The sequence below is a fragment of the Dipodomys ordii genome, unplaced genomic scaffold (genome assembly GCF_000151885.1).
Source record: "Dipodomys ordii isolate 6190 unplaced genomic scaffold, Dord_2.0 Scaffold23, whole genome shotgun sequence".
NCBI classification, from domain to species: domain Eukaryota; kingdom Metazoa; phylum Chordata; class Mammalia; order Rodentia; family Heteromyidae; genus Dipodomys; species Dipodomys ordii.
In genome coordinates this window covers 1,059,788-1,077,612 of record NW_012267239.1, presented here as the reverse complement: position 1 = coordinate 1,077,612, position 17,825 = coordinate 1,059,788, and the positions used below count along the sequence as shown (strand labels likewise).

Genomic DNA, 17,825 nt, shown 5'->3' with positions numbered 1-17,825 from the left:
TACAGTTAAGGCAAAACCACCAAGCACTGTGGGAGCCTGACTGGTCTCATCTGTCTAACTCAGCAGTGAAGCTTCAATGTAAAAATAGCTTTGAGAAAAGCAGCCTAAAATTTGGAGAAAAGACCATTATGGGACATAGGTTATTTAAATTACTTGGGGTGACATTTTCTGGAAGATATTTGCCAGTCCATTTTCTTCCCTCTGCACCTGTGGGTGGTCAGATGCCAGAAACCTTGCCTAGTCCATCTTAGAATGGTTGACACACCTACAAATCACAGTCTTTTGGGTGTGGTAGTTCATATTTGTAGTCCCAGCTACTCTGAAGGCCGAGATGGGGAAAATCACTTGAGCTCATAAGTTCAGGGCCAACCAGGGCAATATAATGAGACCCTGTCTCAAACAAAAATCATCAGTCTGATCACATCTGTTTTCTCTGGAAGCTTCCAACCACCTACTGGATAAAGTCATATTTTCATAGAGCCTTGGGAGACCCTGTGAATAGGAAATACTCTTTCTTGGTCTTCACCCCTCCTTGGAGTATTCATGGCACTCTTCTCCCTACTATTCCCGTGCCTTGCCTAGATACCCAGTGAACCCTGACTCTGTATAAGGCTCCTTTCTAGTTTCCACCCCTCTAGGAAGCCTCTCTCATGTCCCTTCCTTTCATTAAGGATACACTTCTATGTGAGCCATGCCTAGCAGTGTACCATGGTTATAGGTTAGTGGCCAACTCATGGTTTGGGCCTTGTCTAGCACCCTCCTCACCATTCCCCTTGTCCAGGTACTTCTAGGTGCTGTGAGGCATGGGGAACAGTGCTCTACAGACTCAGGCAGGCACAGATATCTTCCATAGCAGCTTGGAGCTCAGCAGGGTTGAAGCAGACATCCACAAATCCTACTGGCTGGAATTGAACTCCTTCATCTGATGGGGTATGTTTCTAATGTCTCCCCAGGGAACAGAAAGCCAAAAGGAACAGCCAGTGGGTGCCGACGCTGCCTAACAGCTCCCATCATCTGGATGCTGTGCCGTGTTCCACCACTATCAACAGGAACCGGATGGGCCGGGACAAGAAGAGAACCTTTCCCCTGTGGTGAGTGTTACCTCACTTGGCCTCAGGGTAGATTCTGCCTCCATTGTACCTCCATTCTTCCCTTTTTTCTCTTCCCAGAGGCACACTCAGGAAAGCCTTGCACCGCTCTGCCTGTTGTACTGATGGCTCTCCCTGCTTTGGTTTCTCACATTCTTCTCCTCACTTCTTTAGTACCCCAGAGGAGCTTCTGGGGACCCAGTCCTGAGAGGCCTTTTCTCCACCCTCTATTGCTTCAGCTAGCCATAGCCAATCTGGGAGGTTTCAAGTTCTTAAAGGGACTTCTGCTGGGTCACTTCTTAGTGGCTACTAGAACAAGTCACTACAAACTGGTGCGGTGGTGGGAATTTAAAAGATGACTCGTATACCAAAACTTACTGCCTCTTACAGAAGCCTAGATTTATTCTTTCACAGTTCTGGTGCTAGGAGTCTGAAAGCTGCTTAACTGGACCTGAATCAAGGTGTGGGCAGAACTCTATTCCTCTCAAGGCTCCAGAGGAAAATCTTGGTCCTGATCCTCTTGCAGTTTTGGTGGCTTCCTCACGCACTGGCTTATGGCCACATCACTCCAGCGTCTGCCTCTGTGGCACATGGCTGCTACACTGTATGCAAAGGTTCCCTGGGTCTCTTTCTTTGGAACGACACTGACACAGTTTAGGGCCAGCTGAATAATCTCTCCCAGCATCATTCACTTAGTCACATCTGCACAGTGTGCTTTTTGAACCACATGAGGAGATGGTCACAGGTTTGGGGAATGAGGGCATAGTTGTCTTTTGGGCAACATTTTTCAAGCTCTTATCTCACATTTTTCTTTGAGGCCCACACTTTCCCCCACATACACACACTTCCCAAACCTCAGCCATGTGCCACCTGTAGATTTCTCCATCCCTCCCCTTACTCAGGCCTAAAACCTGGAATTCATTTCAATTCCTTCCTTTTTCCTCATACTATGACTAGTCTCAGCAGATTCCCTACTTGCCCAGCCCTCCAAGTCTCTGGATTAGGCCACTCTTGGCCATTGGGTCAAGTGGTAGTCAGGTCTCACTGAGTGTTTGCAGCAGCCCTTGTTCACCTTCCTGCTGTGTTCTCGGTTTTGCAGCCAGCCTGGGCCCCTTTGCTTAGGCAGACCTTGTTATTGCTCTAAGAATCCTCTACACTCCCTGGAGCTGAGGCTAGGGCTCTCTTTGGGACTTCTTCACTGAACATTTTTCATGAACATCACCTCCTGCTGCTGACTTGCCCAGAGGTCTACCTTCCCTCTGCTTAAGTTCATTTCAAGCAGTATTTGCAAGGCTTATCCCATTTTTCACCCTCCCTCCCTCCCCTTTTCCCTTCTACCTTCCCTCGCTCCTTCCTTCTGTCTTCTTTCTCCCTCCCTCCCTCTCTCCCCCCCTTCTCGGTCTCTTTTTTTCCCTTCCCTCTCTTTTCCCTCCATCCTTCTTCCCTTGCTTCGTTCTCTCCCTTCCTCCCTTTTCCTCTCATCTCTGAGTGTCACTAAAACCTCCACCCTTAGAATGGCCACTCCTATCCCCAGCACTCTCTCTACTTTCCCATCTTGGAGTCCCAAAGCACTCCAGTGCATCTCTCCATCTTTTCCATGCTCTCTGAGAGTAATTTCTCAGCCTTCTCCACATTCCACAGACGCCCTTGCTTTCCCCTGGCCTCCCAACTTCCCCTCAGACTCAGCCTGCCCATCCCATCTCTTTCCTCTTTGTCCTCTGAAAATACATTACTCCTTTCCTCAGACTCATGAGGTTGCCACAGGAAAGAGTCAGATACTGCAGCCTGAGATGAAGAACCTCTGGCCCTTGGATATATCTGCTACCTTTTTAGAGGCCTCAGGACCTCTCCACAGGGTGATCTGCTCTCTGCCTTCAGGGGATTATTGCTTCTCCACTGTTCCATTCTGTGTCTCAACTTTTGCTTGAGTATTTTGTCTTCTGAAAATGCTCTTCTTGTCCACAGCTCCTGAGAAAATCCCTTCTTTGGGCTTTAAATGTCCCATTGGAGCCTAAGTTTTCCTTTACTGTCCAAGTCTGTAGTTTCCTAGCCCTTCTTGTGCCCATGAAACTGGAAATCGTGCTCTGTTGCACCGTTTGCTGCAGACAGACTGGCACTTGTTATTTATACTCTATTTATCCCTATTACAGCCTTGGGACTTCTGCTGGCCTTTTGTGTTCTACCTCACCATTAGGTGACTGGTGCCACTAAGAAGTGTCCATCCATACCCAGCCACTGGTAGCTAATACCTGTAATACTAGCTACTCAAGGAGGCTGAAATCTGAGGATCACTGTTCAAAACCAACTGGGTTAGGAATGTTCCTGAGACTCTTATCTCCAATTAACCATCAGGAACCCAAAGTGGAGCTATGGCTTAGAGTGGAAGGACACTAGCCTTGAGCAGAATTGTTCAGGAACAGCATCCAGGCCCCAAGTTCAAGCCCCATGACTGACCAAAAGAAAAAAAAGAAGTATCCTTTCAACCCAGTACTGGTGTCTCTTACCAGTACTGGGAAGATCACAGTTTGAGACCATCCTGAGCATACATATGAGACCATTTCTCAACCAACATCTAGGTGTGGTGGTATATACTTGTCATCCTAGCTGTGTGAGAGGTAAAGATGAAAAGGATTGTGGTTCCAGGCCACTCTGGACAAAAAAGTTTGAGATTCCATCTCAAGAGAAAGTAATTGGGTGTGGTGATGCATGCCTACCATCCCAAATTTGAGGGAAAGTCTAAAATAAGAAGAACATGGTCCGGTGCTGGGAAGGTGACTCAGTGGTAGAGCGCTTGCCTTGCATGCATGAGGCCCTGGGTTCGATTCCTCAGCACCACATAAGCAAAAAGCTGGAAGTGGTGCTTTGGCTCAAAGTGGTAGAGTGCTAGCCTTGAGCTGAAGAGCTGAAGGACAGTACCCAGGACCAGAGTTCAGGCCCCACGACTGGACCCCCCCCCAAAAAAAGGAAAGAGAAAAATACTGCAAAGCAAAAGAAAAAAACTGGTGTGACTCAGTGATTGAATGCCAACCTGGAAAACGTAAGTCCTGAGTGCTACTGCCCCCTTTAGTTCCTCAGCCACATTTACAATGGACCTACAATGCAGCCAGAAGCTGAGAACTCACGTCCTTAGGGTTATAGGCACAGTGGATGGGCTGACAGATGCTGCCATTTCATTTCAGCTTTGATGACCATGACCCAGCTGTGATCCATGAGAATGCATCCCAGCCTGAGGTGCTGGTGCCCATCCGGCTAGACATGGAAATCGATGGGCAGAAGCTAAGGGATGCCTTCACCTGGAATATGAATGGTATGTGGACAGTTGGTCTCCATTGTATCTTATGTGTACATATGTCCCTTTTCCTACCAGCTGCCTGTCTGGTATCCTGGACTTGGCATAAAGAGCATTATGCTGTGGTTCTTAAAGATGTAGACTCTGGGTTCATTCTGGTTCTGCCACTGTTCCCTGCTCCTTTCAGGATGAGCATGTATCTTAGTCCTTATTCTGGTATTATAGAGTACCTGAGACAAAGTAACAAATAAATAAAAGACATTATTGTAGTTTGTGATTCCAAAGGCCAGGAAATCCAAGAGCAGGTGACAGCATCTTTTTAACGGGTAAGGGCTTTTTATTACCTCAACTACTGTGAGAAACCAAATGAAGGATGAACTTGCCTTGTGACAACCTTCTCTTATGATAACTCCACAGGAGTGAGAGAATTCATTCACCAAAGCAGAGCATTTTTCTACCCACAAGGATGTTGCCCCCATACCTCTCCTGGCCCCATCTCCCAACCCTGCTTATTAGGGACTAAGCCTCAACATGGATTTTTGGCAACACAAACTACATCTGAGCTATGGCAGCAGTTGGCAATGGTAGAACATGTGTGTCATCCCCAGCACATAGGAGGCTGAAGCAAGAGGACTGAAAGTTCAAGGCCAGTCTGGGTTAAATATTGAGATATCTCAAAAAAGAGAAAAGAAAAGAAAAAGGCAAAACCAAAAATCCCCTGTAGTGTTTCAGGTACTGTCTTCCATGGAGTGGCTTGGTGGCTCAAGGGGTCTGGCCTGGCAAGTCCCTGTAGTACCAGTGACCAAGATGACAAGGATGCTGCTCAGACCCTTTCACCATAACTCCTTTGCAGCCTCAGCTGCCACCATGTTTTCTCATGAGCTGCATGTGTGCTGTTATTCTTTTGTCCGCTCACCTCTTCTTTTTCAGGCATCCTCTCTCTTTAACCCCTAGGCAGATGCCAGCTCTTTTTTGGGCTTCTGTGATCTCAATGTAAGTCTCTTAGCTTACGCTAAGAAAGATTAGCAAGTTCTTTTGGGTTTTGTTTGGGATTTTGGTTTTCCATTTGTTTCGTGTTGGTATGAGGTCTTAAATTCAGGGCATTATGTTGAAATTTTAACATTGTGAACATGCAGGTTTAAATAAAGTATAGTGTTAAAAAGTTTTTTAAAGTTGGGGGACTGGGAAGGTGGCTCAGTGGTAGAGTATTTCCCTTGCATGCCTGAGGCCCTGGGTTCAATTCCTCAGCACCACACAAGCAGAAGAAGCCAGAAGTGGTGCTGTGGCTCAAGTGGTAGAGTGCTAGCCTTGAGCTGAAGAGCTGAGAGACAGCGCCCAGGCCCAGAGTTGAAGCACCATGACCAACAAAAAAATAAAAAATTGAGGTATTGTCTTTTAGTTTTGTCACTGAAGGCTGGCACGCTTAACATTTAAGCTACAATTCCACTTCCAGTTTTTTGCTAGTTAATTAAAGATAAGAATCTCATAGACTGCCCTGCCTAGGCTGGATTCAAACTGTAGTTCTCAGATCTCAGCCTCTTTAATAGCTAGGATTACAGGCAGCCCCAGCTTTCAAGAAAGTTCTCCCCATGCACGTGTGCGCGCCTCCCCCCTCCCCCCCACCAGTCATGGGGCTTGAACTCTGGGCCTAGGTGCTGTCCCTCAGCTCAAGCTCTACCACTTGAGCCACAGCACTACTTCTAGTTTTCTGACTGGTTTATTGGAGATAAGAGTCTCACAGACTTTCCTGCCTCAGCTAGCTTTGGACTATGAACTCAACCTCCTGAGTAGCTAGGATTTTAGGCATGAGCCATCAGCACCCGGCAAAAAAGTTCTTTATTCATGATGACTCAGTGTAGAATGTTTGTTAACCAGCAGCATTCTCAGTAGTGTTCACAGCCTGTGGCTTTTATGGATGGCCCAGAGGAATCCTGGAGACAGTTTTCCAGCAAGTACTCAGGTCTCTGATTGTCATCTGGGCTCCATACATGTTGCGGGGTGCCTTTGGGCAACACGAGTACAGTGGCTAGGGTACATGTTGGTCAGGTAATCATATCTATCCACACTAAGCTGCAGAATAAAGAACAAGTGACTGATAGCATGCACAGGTCCAAGGTCAGATTTGCTGGCCACCAGATCTACATCTCAAAACAAGTGGGGCTTTACCAAGTTTAATGCAGATGAGTTTGACAACATAGATGATTAGTGGCTCACCCTGATTTCTGTGGATTCAGATATATCCCTAATCATGGTGTCCTGTTTAAATGGCAAGCCCTGTAATTATTGGACTTTTTTTTTTCTTGCAAGACTAGGAATAGAACCCATAGCCTTATTCATATTAAACAGTTATATCCCAACCTTCTATCTGACTTGATGCTCATACTTACATGCAGACAAAAAGAAGTGGGTATTTTTGAGGGGTAGTTCACTTTGCTTTGCTTTTTGGGTTTTTGTTATTTTTTACTTCACTTATTGATACTGCACCTAGGTTGCCTAGGATGGTCATGAACTTGAAATCTTTCTGCCTCAGCTACTGGAGTGCTAGGATTATAGTTATGTACCATCATGCACAGTGTGAATATCACTTTAAAATGGATAGAAGTTGAGGGAAAAACTGGGAAAGAGCGAGGGAAGGGGTGACACTGTCCAAAAAGAAATGTACTCATTACCTGACTTATGTAACTGTAATTCCTCTGCACTTCACTTTTATAATAACAATAAAAAATAAAATGGATATAAGTTTAAAACTGCCAGAATCTCACTGCGAATGATTTCAGTTTTACCTTTTCTAGTCACTTCATGTGTAAATATTAGCATAATTATAGTGCTAGTAATTTGAGGGTTTTTCCTTAATGGTAAGTCTCTTGTTTCTTTCATAATTGGTGCAGAATTTCTGTTAGTTGAGCTGCCTTACTTTGTTGAAACTCCCTGCTGTTAACAGCTACATGTCAACTAACATCCTTACCTACAGCATTTTTCTTCCAAGGGGATTTCCTAAAGAGAGTGAGCAGTTATTGATGTATAGCTGCCTTGAGCTTTCCAGAAGGATTAGGCTACTTTCTTTGGTCATCTCCAGATGCCTGGTGTGTCAAGCCCACGTCCAAGGGCCTCTATTCAGCCCAAAGAGCCAAGTGCCTGTTCTCCAGGACCCATGAGTGATATATGGGTGAGAGACGAGGTTCTGGTCAAGAGGTGCTGGGAGGTTGTATTGAGGGTAGATATGTTAGGTCCAGTTCATTGATGACACCTAGTACTGGAATAGGGAAGTTGTAACTACCAGGCCATCATTGGTACTGTACATCATCTGCTATCTTTGCTTACTTGGCCTGTATCATGGCTACTTGTTAATTCATCACTCCACCTTTAGTTTTAGCTCCTTGCAGTAAGGGACCCTGTTTTGGTTTATTTGTTTTATTGCCTTGCTATGCTGGTAGTTTATTTCTGATAACTTGGTTATAAAGATCAATGTGGATTTTTCAGCACTAAATAGATACAAGTTTCAGAGGTCTGTTGTTAATCAGCATCATCAGTTTCAATAAAACATGATTTTTTTGGGGTATCCATAACTCATACTTGTGATCCTAGCAACTTTGGAGGCTGAGATATGAGGATTGTGGTTCAAAATCAGACACTGTTATCTTCAGTTAATAACCAGAAAAGCTGGAAGCAAAAACTATGGTTCAAGTGGTAAAACACTAGCCTTGAGCAAAAAAAAAAAAAAAGTAAAAAATAAGGGCTGTACATCACTCAGGCCCTGAGTTCCAGCCCTTGTACTGGCTCAAAACACAATAAAAACATTATTTCATGTTTATGGAGGAGAAATATTTCCTGATTAAGTAGACACTTATATAGACAGATTCATTCTAAGAAGCTTAATATTGATACATTTTATTTAGAAGTCTCTACCTTTTTCAATTTGCTATAGCCCATATTCACTGAGTAAAACTTGAACTGAGCTAGGTGCCCGCAGCTCACACCTATAATCTTAGCTACTCAGGAGATTGAGATCTGAGTATCATAGTTCACAGCCAGCCTGGGCAGGAAAACCCATGAAACTCTTTTATCTCTAGTTAATAACTAAAAAGCTGGAAGTGGAACTTCCAAGTGGTAGAGTCCCAGCCTTAAGTGCAAAAGCTCAGCTACAGTGCTGAGCTTTTTTTTTTTTTTTTTTGTACTGGTACAAAAAACAAAAAAAGCGACTCCAAACTTGTATTGATCATTAGGATCCAATTTATTTAAGGATTCTTGGTAACTTTTCCTGCAACCATTCATAGAATGTTGCTAGTACTTACTTGTACCCTCACCCTATTTAGAAGGAATGTAAGGTAAGTGCCATAAGAACACTTGGAACAGAAGACTAATTTAAATTAAAAAGTGGTTAGGGAAAAAAAACTGGATAAAAGGAGAAAATATGCTGGGTGCCTGTGGCTCACGCCTGTAATCCTAGCTACTCCAGAGGCAGAGATCTCAGGGTAGCAATTTAAAGCCAGCTGGGCAGGAAAGTTTGTGAGACTCTGGACAAAAAACCAAAATTCCAGGATTGGAACTGCATCTCAAGTTGTAGAACACTAACCTTGAGAAAGAAAAGCTCAGGGACAGTGCCCAGACTGAATGCAAGCCCTAGGACCAGTACACACACACACATTAAGTCACACACAAACACGCACACACACACACACACACACAAATTAAGTATAAACATGCATAGGAAATCCTGAACTATTCCATACCAGCATATCAATACTATTCTGTCCAGAGATAAAATATTCCTCCCTTTGCTTTTTTGTATTTTTTGAAACAGTTATTTGTGAAATAAATAGTTCTGAGGAAGAATAGCTACTAAATGCTCAGAGTTAGAAATCCAAGAAGCCAAGCCCAGCAGTTAGGATCTGAAATCCATGAGGTAACCATGGTAGCCAGGTGACCATGACCGAGTCTAGAGGTGAAACACAGTTCTCTTATTTTCCCGTTGGAATGTCTTTCATCCACCTGTTTCCTGTGTGATTATAAATAATAGGTTTCTATAATTACCTTGCACAATAGCAAAATACTGCTAGGAATTTTGAATCTGAATTGCTATATAACTATTTTGTAGTTATATATTACTGAAGATAGATTAGAAATCAAGAGCTTCTATAGAAAATTTTTTTTTTAGTGAAAAGAAAAAAACCCATCTAGCTGGGTGCCGGTGGTCATCCTAGCTACTTAGGAGGCTGATATCTGAGGATTGTGGTTCAAAGCCAGTCCAGACAGGAAAGTCCATGAGCTACATCTCCAATTAACCACCAGAGCACTGGAAGTGGCGCTGTGGCTCAAAGTGGTAGAGCACAAGCATTGAGTTACAGAGCTCAGGGACAGTGCCCAGGCCCAGAGTTCAAGCTCCATGACCCCCCCCCTCCCCAATAAAAGCAATAGTACTGCAATTGATGTGTGTGTGTGGGTGTGTGTGTGTGTGTGTACTAGTGCCAGGTCTTGAACTCAAGGCCTTGTACTCCAGCTCAGCTTGCTCATGGCTAGCATGCTTAGCCATGCCTGCAGTCCAGCTTTTTGCTGGCTAATTAAAGATGGAGTCTCACAGACTTCTTCCTGGGCTAATTTCAAATCATGATCTCCAGGTCTCAGTCTCAGTTTCAGCTAGGATTACAGGAATGAGTCAGTGTTATAGGTTTGAGCCAAATTCAATTCAATGGAAGAAAGCCTTTTGTTGTTGTTGTTGTTGTTTGTTTCTAGACAGGGTCATTGTGTAGCTCTGGCCTGTAACTAACAATCCCCTGCCTAGGCTTCTCAAGGAATGGGATTACAGGCATGTTTCCCCAAGCCCAGCAAAGATAATCCCTTTGAACAAAGTGATGCTGGAGCAGTTGAATACCCATAGATAAATAAGTAAGTGAACTTTGACTTAAACCTTACATGTTATGTAAGAATAAAGTAAAAATGAATTAAATATAAGCCCGGTGCCAGTGGCTAACGTTTATAATCCTGGCTACTCAAAAGAGACCAGGATTTGAACTGAGATCTAAGGATCTCAGGTCAAAGATAGCCAAGGCAGACTCTTTTCTTTTTTTTTTTTTTATATTGGTCATGGGGCTTGAATTCAGGGCATGGGCACTGTCCCTGAGCTTCTTTTTGCTCAAGACTAGTGCCACTTCTGCCTTCTTCTGAGTGTTTATTGGTGGTAGGAGTCTCACAGACTGTCTTGACTGGACTGACTTTGAGATTATAGGTGTGAACCACCATCAGCTTGTAAGACTGTTGTCTACAATTAACTAGCAATAAAAACCAGAAGTGGACTTGTGGCTCAAGTAGTAGAGCTCTATCCTTGAGCAAAAAAGCTTAGGAACAGTGCCTAGGCCCTGTGTTCAAGCCCCAGGGAACCCCCCCTCACGCCCCCCACAAAAAAGAAAGAAATGTAAGATTTAAATGTAAAACACAAAACTATGTATCTGTGGGGGGAAAACCATAGGAAATTTGGGGTATTGAACACTAGAGAAAAAAACTTTTATACACTAATAGCACTATCTATAATAGGAAATATTGAACATCGGAATTCATCAAAGCCTTGCCTTCAGAAGTTCTTTTTTTTAATTTTCTTAAATATTTTAATTGTTGTTATAAAGGTGATGTGCAGAGGGTTACAGCTAAATAAGTTAGGTTACATTTCTTTTTGGACAATGTTACCCCTTCCCTCCAGAAGTTCCTTTTTAAAAGACAAGCTGCAGAATAAGCAAAAATAAGTTGGGAACCATATACCTGATAAAGAATTACAATCTAGAACATAAGGAACTTTTAAAACTCAGCATTAAAAAAGTGAATCCAATTAGAACAAACAGACAAGAAGACACCCTGAAATAGACACACATATGGCAAGTAATAATAGAAAAGATGTTCTACATTATTAGCCATTAAAGAAATGCTAATTTGACCTATAATAAAAAGCATGCCAATAAAAAGTAGTGGCATATGATCCCAGTGCTGATGAGATTGTGTCAGGAGAATTATGGGATTATGGCCAGCTTGGGTTATAGTTGAGACCCTGTCTCCAAAACAAAACAAAAAGTAGTGAGAACAGATATTTGTGAGATTGTGGAAGAATTGGGTCACTCACACAGTGCTAATGTAATGTAAATGTCTCAGCTGCTCTGGAAAACAATGTCAGTTTCTTTTAAAAACTAAGCATGCAGCTACCATATGACCCAGCAGTTGCATTCTTGGGCATGTGGCTCAGAGAAAAGAGGACTCTCTTGCTACTTAGGAAGGAGAGATAGGAGGATCTCAATTTGAGGTCAGTCAGGGCTAAAACACTAAAAAATAAAAGTGATTTTGTGACTCAAATAGTTGAGTACCTGCCTGCAAGTGCGAGGCGCTGAGTTTTCACTAAATCTAAACACAAATGTTCATAGCATTTTTATTTGTAATCAGAAACTGGAAACCTCCTAGATATCCTTCACTGGGTAAATAGTTAAATAGAATGTGATTTCTCCATAGTGTGAAATTCTGTATGTAATAAAAAGGCAGGGACAACCTGGATGGCTAGAGAATTTTATTGAATGAAGAAAGGAAATTTTCAGAAGTATACATGCCATATAATTCTATTTATATAACATTTGTGGGGGTGTTTTTGCTTTTGGTTTCTTGTGCCAGTCCTGGGGCTTGAACTCAGTCTGGGCACTGTCCCTGCGATATTTGTCCAAGGCTAGTGCTCTACCACTTGAGCCACAGTGCCACTTCCAGTATTTCAGTGATTAAGGTAAGTCTCTTTGTTTGTATTGTTAGGTTTAGGATAGGGTTTGCTTTATGTGGTTGGGCCTGAACTGTGTGATACTCTCCATTTGTGCTCCCTTCAGTCATTGATACAGATGAAATTTCACCAATTTCCTTTGCACATGCACGTGTGCATGCATACATACGTGTGTGTGTGTGCGCGTGCATGCATGCACACACATGCCAGTACTGGGCTTGAACTCAAAGCCTGGGCACCATAGTGTAGCTTCTTTGCCCAAGTCAGGTATTTTACCACTTGAGCCACAGCTCTACTTCTGACATTTTGGTGGTTAATTGGAGATAGCATCTCACAGACTTTCCTGCCTGGACTGGCTTTGAACTTCAGTCCTCAGATCTCAGCCTCCTGAGTAGCTAAGATTACAGATGGTGAGCCATTGGTACCCAGCTCACAAAATTTCTGCCTAGGTTAGTAGCAAACTGTAATCCTCCATCTCTGTCTCCCACAAGAGCTAGGATTGCAGGCTTGAGCCACATCAAGGAGCTATATAACATCCTTGAAATGGGTTCTAGATTAATGAGGAGGTGAGAGTGGAAAGGAAGTGGGATGGCCCTGGTAGAAATGCCCTAGATCCTGGCTAGGAGATTGTTAAAAGGCTCCTTCAACATGAGGGGACTAGGTCCTGGGGATAAGGGCTAGCAGAGAAGGATGCTTTGTCATTTGCTTTCTCCTCCATCCCCAACATCTGAAAGTGGTCCATGTATGCCTGTATGGGAGGTCTGGCAGAGGTGGAAGGGACTGATCCTAATGAATGAGGCTCTGCAATGTGGTGATGCTTCTTTCCTGATTTCAGAGAAGCTGATGACCCCTGAGATGTTTTCAGAAATTCTCTGTGATGACCTGGATCTGAACCCATTGACATTTGTACCTGCCATTGCCTCTGCCATCAGACAGCAGATTGAGTCCTACCCTACAGACAGCATTCTAGAGGACCAATCCGACCAGCGTGTCATCATCAAGGTAGATGGCGGGAGAGAAATATATTATTGTGGTGCTCAGGGATAGTGAGGTCTTAGCAGAAGCCTACCTCTAGGTCCATGACAGAATTCACTGGGAAATGTAGTGGAATTTTGATAAGAATTTATCTGTAAACTGCTTTGGGTATATTGATATTTTACCACTGTTATGTCCATTCTAGACTTCTAGTCCATGGATGTGAGCTCTTTTTCTAGTCATTTCTTTCAGCAATGTTGAATAAGTAGATTTTAGGGTATAGTTTTTTTCACTTGTGTATTTTATTTTATTTTTTTCCTTTTCGTGCTGATACCAAGACTTGAACTCTCTGGGCCTTCCTTTCTTCCTCAAGTTTACTGCTCTGCCATACCTACTTTTTGCTGGTTAATTGGAGATAAGTCTCAAAGCTTTGAGGTTGCCTTTGAACTCCGATTTCAGTCTCCTGCGTAGGCAGAATTACATGCATGAGCCACTCTTGTCCAGCTTTGTTTAGAACTTGTTTAGGTTTTTTGAGCTGGTGTTCATAAAAGATTTTAGTGTGTGTTTTTACTTTCCTAAAGTATTGGGCTGATTTTGTTCTCTTCTGCTTTTTTGGGAGAATTTGAAAAGTTATTTTTGAATGTTTGTTAGAATTCATCCATGAAATCACCAGATCTAAGGCTTTTATTTCTCTGGAGATTTGCCTGATTCTGTTCTCTTGCTAATTAACACTTAGGAAACAAATATGAATTTGTTTTCTTTAAACCATGTCAGATTTAAACCATGACCGGCTAACATGGAAAGGGTGTGAAGGAAAGGGATATCATGAGAGAGAAGTAGGAAAAGGAGCTGTGGCATGTGTTGCTTTGTACCCTGAAACACAGTTCTAGAGGACAGCCGTGTGAGCTTTATGGTATTTGCTTTATGATCTTTGGTAATTGTGGTTAGGATATAAAATTAGCTCTGCATAGCTATGAGGTTGGGCAGAGCTATCTGTCATGTATACTGGCTTTGTAATTCTGACAGTGCATATCCAGCCAGCTTCCTAACATTTTCTCAGAATTGAGCACCAGGTTTTTATTTGTTTGTGCTGGTGTTGGGGCTTGAACTCAGGCCTGGGCATTGTCCATTAACTTCTTTTTTCAAAGCAAGGCTGATGCTCTACCACTTGAGTCATAGTTCCACTTCAGGCTATTTGGTGGTTAGTTAGAAATAAGAGCCTCACAGAGTTTTCCTGTCCCAGCTGGCTTCAAACCACAATCCTCAGATCCTAGCCTCCTGAGTAGGGTTTTTGTTTTGTTTTGAGATTTGTTTGTTTTTTTTTTTTAGCTTAGCTGGGCTCATGAGTTAGTCACACAGGAAATTATCTAACAGCTGCAAATCTTTCATGGGCTACCATCTGCTCTTCCCTTAAGTATAGGGTTCCCAGTAATTCTCATGTATCTGTAATCCTCTCCTGTGGGGTGGCATTGGCTGGTAGGCTCTTGGGAGACTGGGCCCAGGACAAATACAGCTGACTCAGGGAAATCTGTGCTGCATGGCCAGTGCTGTGTTCAGTCAAGCCAGAGGTGACCCACCTTGTAGCTGAGGAACTGATGTTCACACTTAAGTTTTCCCCCACACGTGGCACTTGGCAGAGCTAAGTGTTGTCTGAGGATGTTCTTCTTTGTCTTGATCCTGAACACAGTGGAGTGTCCCTTGCAGAAAACAGTGCTGAGTGACCTTTTCAGATCCCTTTGGCATTGCTGGGACTAAAGCCCAGGCCTGGCTACCTTTACTAGGACAACTGGCCCCACACTTGCTGCCCACTTGCCTGGGGCATCTTGGCCCACCCTAGTCTCTGTGAGCTCCCCTGCACCCAGCCTTACCACATCAGCTCTTTATATTGCTGAGTCTGTCACTTGCCCATGAGCCTCTCCTCCAGGGAGCCATATGCCTACATCTAGGTGATTGACTTCTTCCTAAAAGGATACCTCCCTAGGAGGCCTTCCCTACTACTTTGCTTCACCCTGAAGTACAAGTCTGTCCCACACCATGTGCTTACTTGTTAGTATGTCTTCCCATTAGGTCAAAGTATCACTATGAGTTTGAGTTCTCAGACTCATATGTCTGCTTCAACAAGTATATACTACCAGGTATGGCAGCTGGTCCAGGCAATTCAGTTTTGTTTTGTCTTGAGGTTATGGGAATAGACCCTAATGCCTGCTAGGCAAGTGCTGTACTACTGAATGACTTACTCCGACCTTGCTTGTTTTTGCGATAGTATCTCACTAATGTCAGTTGTGGGCCTTGAACTCTTCAGCTCTTCACCTCAAGGCAAACGCTCTACCACTTGAGACATTGCATTACTTCTGGTTTTCTGGTGGTTAACTGGAGATAAGAGTATCATGGACTTTCCTGCCCTGGCTGGCTTTGAACCACAATCCTCAGTCTCAGCTTCCTGAGTAGCCACCGGGCACCCAGCCATAAGATTCTTTAACTAGCAAAAAAAACAGAAGTAGCTCAAGCGGTAGAATGCCATGCTTGAATATAAAAGACAATACCTGGGCCCTAAGTTCAAACACACACGTACGCACGCACGCGCACACACACACACACACACACATACACACACACGAAGCAAGGACATGGTGATGGCTTAAGATAGTCTCAGGGACAGTCTCTGACAAGGAACACTTGAGCTGAATCCTGTCTGGTCAACACAGTAACATTAAGGCTAATTGCCTCGATCAAAGGGTATAAGAAAGAGTCACTGGTCAGTATGGGGAAACGAGGAAGATGGGGATAGAGGTAAGGTGAACTCAGGTGTCCCTGGAGCCCCTGTGGCAACACTAGGAGGTTTACAAGGCCGGCCATGTTTTGGGGATGGCAACTGGAAGGACGGGCAGCCGTCCCAACTCTAACTCCTGAGTTGTGCTTAGCATCTACAGCCGTAGACTGGGTTGTCCCCACCCTTTTGCAGCCTGGCTGTGCTGGGGTGGCCTTGTCCTTGCTCATCTGAGTGTCTTGGCTCCTGCTGCAGCTGAATATCCACGTGGGAAACATCTCCCTGGTGGACCAGTTTGAGTGGGACATGTCGGAGAAAGAGAACTCACCGGAGAAGTTTGCCCTGAAGCTGTGCTCAGAGCTGGGGCTGGGCGGGGAGTTTGTCACCACCATCGCTTACAGCATCCGGGGACAGCTGAGCTGGCATCAGAAGACCTATGCTTTCAGGTAGGATGGCACACGCGTCTACATCTCTTCCTTCCTTGTTCCTCTACCAGCCTCCTCTGGGAGAAGACTTCTGTCTGTGGGAGCTGTGATCTTTTTGCAATTCTTGGGCTTCATGGTAACCAGGCTGTGACCTGGTCATTGGCTCTGGGCTCTTGTCAGCAGGGCTCTCCTGTCACAGGAAGTATTGCAGCTAAAGAAGTGGCACATTGAGAGCACTGAGTATGATCCTAGCAGACTCAGTATTCTGACAGTGAAACCTTTCCTTCATTGTCCCCAAGTCCTCAGTCTTCCCAGGGCCACCCTGAGGCCTCCCATCCTTCCTCCACACAGCAGTGCTTCCCCAGCCTGCATATATTCTGTCCTTTGTCTGTACTCTTGGCCTAGCCTTTCCTCCTCCCCACCTAGATTCTCCCTCTGTTTTATTTTGTGTTTGTTTGTTGCAGTAGATAGTAGGGCTTGAACTCAGGGCCTGGGGGCTGTCTCTTTTAGCACTACTTACAGGTTTTTGTTGGATAACTGGATATCAGAGTCTCCTAACTTTTTGCTCAGGTTGGCTTTGAACCATGATCTTCAGATCTCAGCCTCCTGAGTAGCTAGGATTACATGAGTGAGCCCACCCATGCTTGGCTCTTTATCTGTTTTAAACAAGAGTACCCCGGCTTGGGTACCTGTATTCAGAGAACATTTGGTGACCATAATGTGAGACTGCCATATTGGAGACTGAGGAAAAGATCAGGTCACACTGACCTACCTGTGGCTGAGTACATGAAGTATGAACAGAATCTCTTAGAACAGCCTTTCCCCTTGAAAAGAAAACACAAACAAAAGAACTTTCTGTTTTGGGGCACTCTGAGATGACTCTGAACTTAGCCACCTCATCAAGCCTGCAAGAATAGGAAGCCCTGTAGTTTCTGATGCTTTCCTCTGCCTGTCTTTCTGGTTGGGATGATTTGCAGAGATGGAATGCCACCAAGTATTCCTGTACCAAGAGCAGGGTATTGGGAAGGATTGTGCCCTCAGACTGTCATCATTTACGTTATACTCCAGACGGACCGTCTACAGTGTTTAGGAGGAGCAAAGACAAAGGTCTTTGTGGCAGTTCAAAGAGCTTGTTAGTAGGTTTATGTCTCCGCTGGCTTTCCCAGACATCCCAAGAGACAGTTTTCTTGGCACTTCCTGTAAATCTGAGCAAGAGAAAATGAAGCACAGCCACAGGGTACAAGGCCCCTAGCCTGGGAAACAGCTGCACCCCTGGGCCCCAATACTTGCTGTGCTCATGAGTCACCTGCTGTGACCCCTCTGGCAGTCCTGCTGGCTGATGATTCTGCTTCCAAGCCCTAGTGTCTGTCTTGCCCATGGGTATAGCCGGGGTGTGTGTACTCCCATATGAAGCTAAGGCCAACAGGCTTGAGAGACAGTCTAGGTTGACCTTGGTCCCCAGAAGCAGCGGCATTGTACTGGCTTTGCCAGTGGCCTTGACATCGAGCACTCTCTCATAGATGTTAGTCCAAAGGGAACCCAT

At 44.3% G+C, this 17,825-nt stretch overlaps 1 protein-coding gene across 2 annotated transcripts in view; it reads left to right on the top strand.

Moving 5' to 3' along the window:
• Smarcb1 (SWI/SNF related, matrix associated, actin dependent regulator of chromatin, subfamily b, member 1) overlaps positions 1–17,825 on the top strand; it is a 37,093-nt gene that overhangs the window by 11,508 nt on the left and 7,760 nt on the right. For both annotated transcript variants that reach the window (XM_013014520.1, XM_013014519.1), the window contains exons 4-7: positions 954–1,091; positions 4,268–4,395; positions 12,951–13,117; positions 16,113–16,303. In XM_013014520.1, the coding sequence (XP_012869974.1) occupies positions 954–1,091; positions 4,268–4,395; positions 12,951–13,117; positions 16,113–16,303 (624 nt within the window). The remainder of the gene's footprint in view (positions 1–953; positions 1,092–4,267; positions 4,396–12,950; positions 13,118–16,112; positions 16,304–17,825) is intronic.